Source organism: Gambusia affinis, linkage group LG02 (assembly GCF_019740435.1).
Source record: "Gambusia affinis linkage group LG02, SWU_Gaff_1.0, whole genome shotgun sequence".
NCBI classification, from domain to species: Eukaryota; Metazoa; Chordata; class Actinopteri; order Cyprinodontiformes; family Poeciliidae; genus Gambusia; species Gambusia affinis.
In genome coordinates this window covers 5,962,456-5,970,194 of record NC_057869.1, presented here as the reverse complement: position 1 = coordinate 5,970,194, position 7,739 = coordinate 5,962,456, and the positions used below count along the sequence as shown (strand labels likewise).

Here is a 7,739-nt window from a genome sequence, read left to right as displayed (position 1 = left end):
TTTCATTTGGCTTGTTGATTGAATGTGCTAATATTTATTTTAATCTTTATTAGCCCAAAATTCAGGCCCATGTATTTGTATATAAACTTTTAATTTGAACTGTAATTTTGACATCTTTATTTAGCTTATCATAAAATATTTGATTCTGTCTATAAGCAATATTCTATTAAATTTATAAGAGACATTTCAATAACCTTAAATACAGCAACTAATCATTTTGGAAATTAATTCAGAAGTGTCTGTGGTCTGACAAACACAGCAAACATAATGATTAATCTAGAACAGATCAAAGACCGAGACAGAACAATACTAAAGCAAGGTTTATTAGAATAAACAAAGAAAACATCACAAAGACAAAATAGCTATAAATCTATCAATTTCCTCATTTTATTTCTTATACAGTGTGTTTATTTCAGACTTCAATAGCAAACAGCCGATTATGTGAGGTGAAGAAGATTGAGAAACCTTTAACCTGTCAGAAACTGCCACAATTATCTGGAAGCATGGATGTGTCGAGGAAAGCTTCAGGTTGATCCTTTTTATAGCCACATCCCATCACACACGCAAACACAAACACACGTTCAAACTCACTCAGACCAAGGTCGTCACTTTGGCCGGTAAGCATTTCACCTGAAGAGCCCCACACTCATCACGTAGCACCCTTCAGGGTCTGAACAGCCGACAGCTCACCGAAAGGTCAAAACACTCACACACACTGTTTATAATTATTTACACATCTGTAAAGACCAAAGCGTTTTAGCCCCCACTCCCTCAGAACGGTGAAGGGAGCTAGTGGATCCTCGTCAGCTCCTCTACGATCTTAATCACCTCATCCACTGTGGCTTCACGCTTCATGCCGCTGCCATCATCAATCTGAAAATGAAAGACAACGAGCAGTGAGCTGAGACGAGTCCCCACTTACGAGTAGATGCACGAGCACCAACCGACTATGTCCAAAAATATTTCACTTAAATGAAATGTTATTCTCCTTCCCATTGTTTTTAGAACTTTATTTCTGATGTTTTGAAATGCACATCTAAACTCTGGGAATCTTTTATCTTGCCCACACAGACAGACAGCAGCTTTTTCCCTCTGGTTTATTTTTTATTAATCGCACCAGAAGGTAAATATAAAGACTTTTCCACAGAGACAGGAACCATTTATAATTTAAGCACTGAACAATCTTGATGATTTAAAATAAATAAATAAATATTCGAAGTCTGCTCCATTTAAATGTAACCTCCTTATAGCTGTAAATTGATGTCAATCTGGATTTCTGTCTGCTAACACTCCCGATTTTACACAATTGCAGTTAAACTAAAACATAAATTTTTATATGCATATATTCAGTTTCTCTGTGATGTAAATTAGCTATTGCAGCAGTGTTTAAAGCAATGTTCCACTTTAATTTTGTGGGAGGAAAAAACTAACATTTTATTGCTATTATCAGCTGTTCTTCGCAAGAAAACTTAACAGATATTTTTAAGGCAAAATAATTTAAGTAGGTCCTTTAACATTCAAATAGAGAGCAAAAATGGTGCTTTCTCACTGCTTCCACTGGATTTAAAAAAAGAAAAGTAGAAGTCAAGTCTCACTAGTCAAATGAACAAGATTTACTGACCGCCTCGATAAAAGCAGGAGCTATCAATTGTGTGGATGTTCCACAAAATTCAGCAAGAGGAAGCCTTCTCTTTCTCAACAAAAAACAACATGCCTGCAGAACCTATCATAATAATAGTTAGAAATGGAACCAGAACCATGATGATCATGGGCTTGTTATGTCACTCCATTATGTGGCAAAGCATCTGCTGACCACATGCCCAAAAATGGTAAAATCCAACATGAGGCTAACTAGCAGCAACAGTTTGGGTAAATTAGGACATGAACCAGGACAATGTTTCAGACAGGGTGTTGCAGTGGCCCAGTCAAAGTCCAGACCCCCACCGACTGACTGAAATGGGACGTTAAGAGAACTGTCCCGACATTACAAACTTTTGTTTTGTAATTTCTACTTTGATTTCTGATTCATATAAAAGTTCTCCTTTATTTACAAACTTGCGTGTACATTTAAAAAGTTTTACTGCAACTCTTTAAGTTATAATCAACAAATTTAAGAACTATTTTTAAAAACCAAGCTAACTCATCCGCTGGCAACAATTCCAATTTTCTTCCCCTTTCAAGATAAGAGAGGGCATCAGAAGAGATACAGAAGCTTCAGGGAGCAGACTTCAAGAAAAGGAAATAAATGGCGATTCATTTCCTAAATCTGACCTTAATGGATCTAAATTGTTTCTTCTCTGTGTCTTTGGGTTTAGTAGTAACAAAACAATTTGGTTTGTCAATGCCAGAGTTCAAACAGAAGAGTGTCCACTTCAGCATGTCGCATATCAGGGAAGGATAGCTGAGGCCAAAATGACTGAAAGTCTTTACCACTAAAGTGAGACTCAGCTGTCAAATCTTCCCCCAGACAATTTAAGAGAAAAAAGCACACATACACAGAGAGAGAGAAAAAAGAAAAACATCCATGCAGAAGAAATAATCCTCTTTGTGGGTGATTGACTGTCAGTCAGTCAGCTTGACAGACAGATAAATAAATACCCTTGGGAGATAAATATTCCCTGATAAAAATTATATCGCTATAAACAGGGGATGGGAAGTTTGTCCCCAAGAAACTTTTCAAACATTGAAAACAATTTTATAGAACTAAGCTTGATTATTGCTGGAATGTTCTTAATTGGCTTTCCGTTGACCAAACAAACAAACCAAAAAACATTTAAAAAGTAAAAAGCATTCAAATTTATACGTTTGTGATAAATGTAGACATATTAAATGTATATGTTAGATATATGATGTGAAGAGCAGGTGATTTGAATTGAAAGAGGGGAAACTGCGCCCACCAGTAGAGTGCTGACGACCTCCTGCATCTTTGCCCGACTGAGATCCAGGAAGCTTTCAATCAGGTCCCCATCGATGAAGCCTGTGCCCTGCTCCGTCTTGCGCTCTGTGTGGAAAGACCTCCAGGTGTCACTCGGTTAAGGATAAATCATTACCAGGCAGCCGTTTCAGTCCGAGGTCGGCCCTTTGGGTGTGACCATGCTAACTTTGCCTCAGGCAGATTTAATAAATATCCAACAGATGATAACGTGCTCAATGCACCAGATAGGTGATAATCACAGAGGCCCTCTTGAGCCGTATTTTATAAACAAAGAATGAACAGAAGGCCTTTGAGTATTAAACAAAACAATGATTAAATAAAACTACAGTGTAGCGGAGTAAATTGTCTCTAAAAAAAAGGAAAGTGTCTTTCTTATGCAGCAGAATGGAAACTAATTATCTGAGCATTGAAAATTTATCAACTGCCTATAAAGTCAGTTAAAAACATCATTATTGCTTTGCTGTTCATTTTCAGGGTCGTCACCAGAACAGCCCCGGCCAGTCCAGGCCACAGTTGGTTACTGTACACAGGAGTTCAGGAAAGGATATAAGCTGTGCTCGATCTTGCCCACGCTTTTGATGACCTTGGTGAGGCGGTTCTGTAGGTCAAGCAGGAGGCTGTACCATCCCTCGGACAGAGACGTTACCAGACCTAGAAAAAGCACAGATAATCTTTTATAAAGTTGTGAAAGAACTGTTCACCTCATACCCTGTCACCAGCCAAGGGGAAAAGAGGAATGTCATGTCTGCAATCATTAACAGTTTTAAAGCTGCAGTAGGTAACTTTTGTAAAAAATATGTTCTTTTATTTTATTTTTTTCAATTTGTTAAAACGGTTACCATGTTGTGAGAGTATGAGACAAATACACAGTGAAAAACCAAGCTCCTCTGACACCTCTCTGTGGTGCCATCTGCAGAACCAACCAATCGTCAGAAACAACCAATCAGAGACAGGAGGAGGATCTTAGCGCTGTCAATCATATTCATGTACACGCTGCTCACACCTTCATCCCTTTCTCTGTGCTGATGTTTCTCTGCCGTTAGCACTGCTGCAGCTCAGATAGGAGTTTGATTGACAGCACTAAGACACGCCTCCTGGTTCGGATTAATTATTTTTGATCAGGACCGGTGCATTTCTGCAGATGGCTATAAGACCACTCAGAGAAGCTGAAGGAACTAGACTTTTTATAGATTATCTATTGTACTGTCAGAGCATAGTGATAGTTTAAAAACAACAACAACAAAAAAAAAACAATTTCGTAAAAGTTACATAATGAAGCTTTAAGGCTTGTGCAAGTGTCCCTCATAAGTTTTAGAAATGCACTCGCCTCAATTTCCATTATAAACTTTAAAGATCTACCTGGCAAATGTTTGTTGAACAAAAGCTTACCAAAAGACATTTCATCTATGCCAAACTGGATCAATATTCAATTGTACTTGCATCAAGCGTAGGTGAGAGTAACTATAAATGCTATTTTTTTTCTTTCTGCTTTTGAGCACATTTTTGTTTTATTATTATTTTAAAAAGTTGGCTTTTCTTTTTTTTAAACAAACTTTCCATTAAATAAGGTTGCGTCAACTGGTTGCAAACACAAGCAGGGAGTTGTTAAGCTGCAGAGTTTGTTTTTTTTCTACATGACACCATGAGGGAGGTTTAGGAAAATGACAAAGCAACAATTATAACAAATTAAACTAATTATTATTTAACAGCTATGGATTTGAAGGCCAAATCCTAGTCAATACACACATCACTTATTTGTCAAATATCTGTATTGGAACTAAATTTTTGTAATGTTATTGTTCTCGTTTTTTTCAGCCTTCTAAAATCAAAGCTATTAATTATGAACAAAAGAACAATAACGTTAGGATACAATTTCTTAAGAGCTTTAAACTGGTGGTAATACTTTCAAATGTACATTAAGTGGAAAAAAAGAAAATTAGAAACTGAACCTGAGGATCTGTTTGAAAAGACAAGAGAGTTCCACACAACCCTAGTTCATTTGAGGCTTTGATGCTCCCATAATTACGCTGGTATTAAACTGTCTAATGACACGCGAAGAGGGGTGACGCTGACAGCTGTTTATCTGTCAGCATCTCAGCAGTGGATGGAAACATGAAGGTCTTGCTTGCCTGGAAGTTCAACGCAGTTCAAGTGAGCAGAAACTTAATGTATCCACATTATTTGTTTTGTGTCTTTTTTTATCTGAACCAGTTAGCGACTAAATAACAGGATTTAAAAAGACATCCTGTCTGTGAAAAAAGTGACTGTAAACTGACTGCAAAAATTCAGAAAACAACATGATCTGCCAAGTTCATCACTGTTGAATTTCACTGTTGAAGTTGAATTTTTTCTGTTGTTTTGAACATAAAAATACATTTATGATAGATTTTTTTAAGATACGATCAAATAATTTGGCATGAGAATGAATTTCTGAGTCAACACGCAATCTCTGATTGTGATCATCTTTAGACTGCCACATCGGAGTTTACACAAAAAAATAGTCTTTGAAAAGTTTGGATGCATATTGGCTGCTATTCTCTTTTAGGGGAAATGATGCCATCGCCTTGCAGCTTTCCCTAAGAAACATATCATACATCACAGCATCTCACAGAGCGATAAGACCAGCAGTGGCGTTTTATCTTCATTACACGCTAAAGCTCATTTTAGTTTGAGGGTTAGAGAGGAAAAGTTCTCACAGGGAAGGGCGGCAGTGGTTTTCATTTCCTGTGAAACTTTCCTCTGAGACTTTTTAGAGAATCACAAGAGGTGCAGAGGTGAAATAATGTGCTGTGTTTTGGTGCTGTGGGAGTGCTGCTGTGTCCAAATGATGAGCACTCCCTGTTTTTCATCTTCCTGTCATTACTGCCAGGGTGGAAGTTACTGGTTTCAATCCAAGTAATGAGAGGTGAAAACGTGTCAACTGACAGTGATGAAAGTTTTACGTCATTGTTTGCTTGAAGAAAAGGAGATTTGAGGGATCTTTGTGTATTCAATTAGTCTTGATACCTCTCTGCAACCTAAGGCAAATTAATTCCAATTATTCACAAAGTATGTTAAGAGTTGGATTTTATTGTTAAATTTCAAGACCTAAACACTGGCTTCTCAAGGATTGTGAATAGGTTTTTTGCTGCCAGAAAATGAAAAATATCAGCCAGCAGAAGCAAATAAAGTTCAGCGATGTTTGGGATTCATCCTGAGCAGCAGGGGCAGAGTCTTAGGAAAGAAATAAAGCCGGGGAGTTTACAGCTCTGCAAAATAAATCCTGCTCATATCCACTGAATCAAGACAGGAGTGAGCTGAAGTCTCAACAGTGAATGTCACAGCATAAAATCAATAGCTGCTTGTATGTGGAGACACCACTTGCAGAGGGAAAACAAAGAATATTATTTGTTATTTGAACATTTGTTTGGGAAATCTTTCATTGACCTAAACAATTCTGGGAAAAACAGCTATCCATGCATGTTCCATGAACAGAAACAAAATGAGGAACTGGAGTTGAAATGGCTCAAATTTATGACCAGAACCAAAAGGATCTTTGTGTACGAGAGAGTTATCATTACAATACAGAGAGACATTTTTATGTCCTGTGCCACCAAATAAAAACCATCACCAGTCGTAAAGCACTTTCATTTTCCTTATGATGAAAGTTTATGAGCGGAATATGAACCCTTTTTAATATAAAGAAAACTTCTATTTTATTACTTATGGTTTCTTTGGAATGATCAAAAATAAAGTAATCTATGTCATGACATGGTATAATGTCATATGCAGTACTACAATACTATGGTATGCTTCATTATATTTTTGGCCAATACAGCTGTGTGCTATATATTATAAACTACTATACTCTGCAATATTATACCACATTATGTTCAGCTGTACCAACAATACTATACAATGCCATACTGCAACATACTACACTATCCCCTACACAATTTAACTGTACTATATCATACAGCACTATATTGTTTAATGGCACAATGCATTGCATTGTGCTATGCTATACAGTTCTGGGATACATTTTACTTGTGCAATACTGTTATGATCTTCTATAATATACTATATAAATTTTGTGGAAAAATCTATGGATTTGCAATATACTTTCTCTGGATTTGATTTGGACAATTCTTAATGAATACTCTTCAGACCAAAACAAGAATGAGTCGCTGCAAACAGGCCAAAGAGCTGCATGCAAGCAGCCTAATGTCAGTGGTTGCATGCCTCTGATCCAGTGTAAAAATTGTGATTAAAGCCAGGTAATCCTGAAATTAGATGCTTGCAAAAACCATTAAACATGCTAACAGGGTGCTCTCAGCAAGAAAGATAATGCTTAAATATTTTTAAAACATCCTCAAAAAAGAGAGAAAAAACAAAACAAAACAAAAAAACAAACAAAAAAATGTTTGTGTAGATTAAGGCGCTTACCGATCATGCCGTTAACGGTGCCGAAGAGTACGGATCCCTGGGTGGGTGTGGAGCTCTCCCCCAGGTTCTGTAGCACCAGTGAGCCATGGCAAAAGACATTTACAAACTCGCCTAGGTGAAAGACCCCGACCTCCTGCAGATGCTGGCGCTCCTCGTCGGTGGTGGCCGCACTGAGTGTGGCAAGGACAAACGGAGAGAGAACGAACATGAAGACAAAATAATGTCAAGGTCATGACTGCAACTTGTTGGGGGTCAAACCATCGATCAATCAAATGGAAAACAAGACTGCAGAAACATGAGAAGTGTTGGAAAAGGTCAGCACATGATAGAGAGGTAATGGGCAAAAGTCTGAAAAACAGTGAAAAGAGCAACAGTAACA

General features: G+C 37.4%; 1 protein-coding gene across 1 annotated transcript in view; it reads right to left on the bottom strand.

Annotated features, from left to right (window-relative positions):
* Positions 1–304: 304 nt before the first annotated feature.
* ddb1 (damage-specific DNA binding protein 1) overlaps positions 305–7,739 on the bottom strand; it is a 44,675-nt gene continuing 37,240 nt past the window's right edge. Inside the window, exons 24-27 of the mRNA XM_044142574.1 lie at positions 7,361–7,530; positions 3,484–3,586; positions 2,898–3,021; positions 305–873 (exon numbers count right to left, since the gene is read on the bottom strand). Coding sequence (XP_043998509.1) covers positions 790–873; positions 2,898–3,021; positions 3,484–3,586; positions 7,361–7,530 — 481 coding nt within the window. The 3' untranslated portion in view covers positions 305–789. The remainder of the gene's footprint in view (positions 874–2,897; positions 3,022–3,483; positions 3,587–7,360; positions 7,531–7,739) is intronic.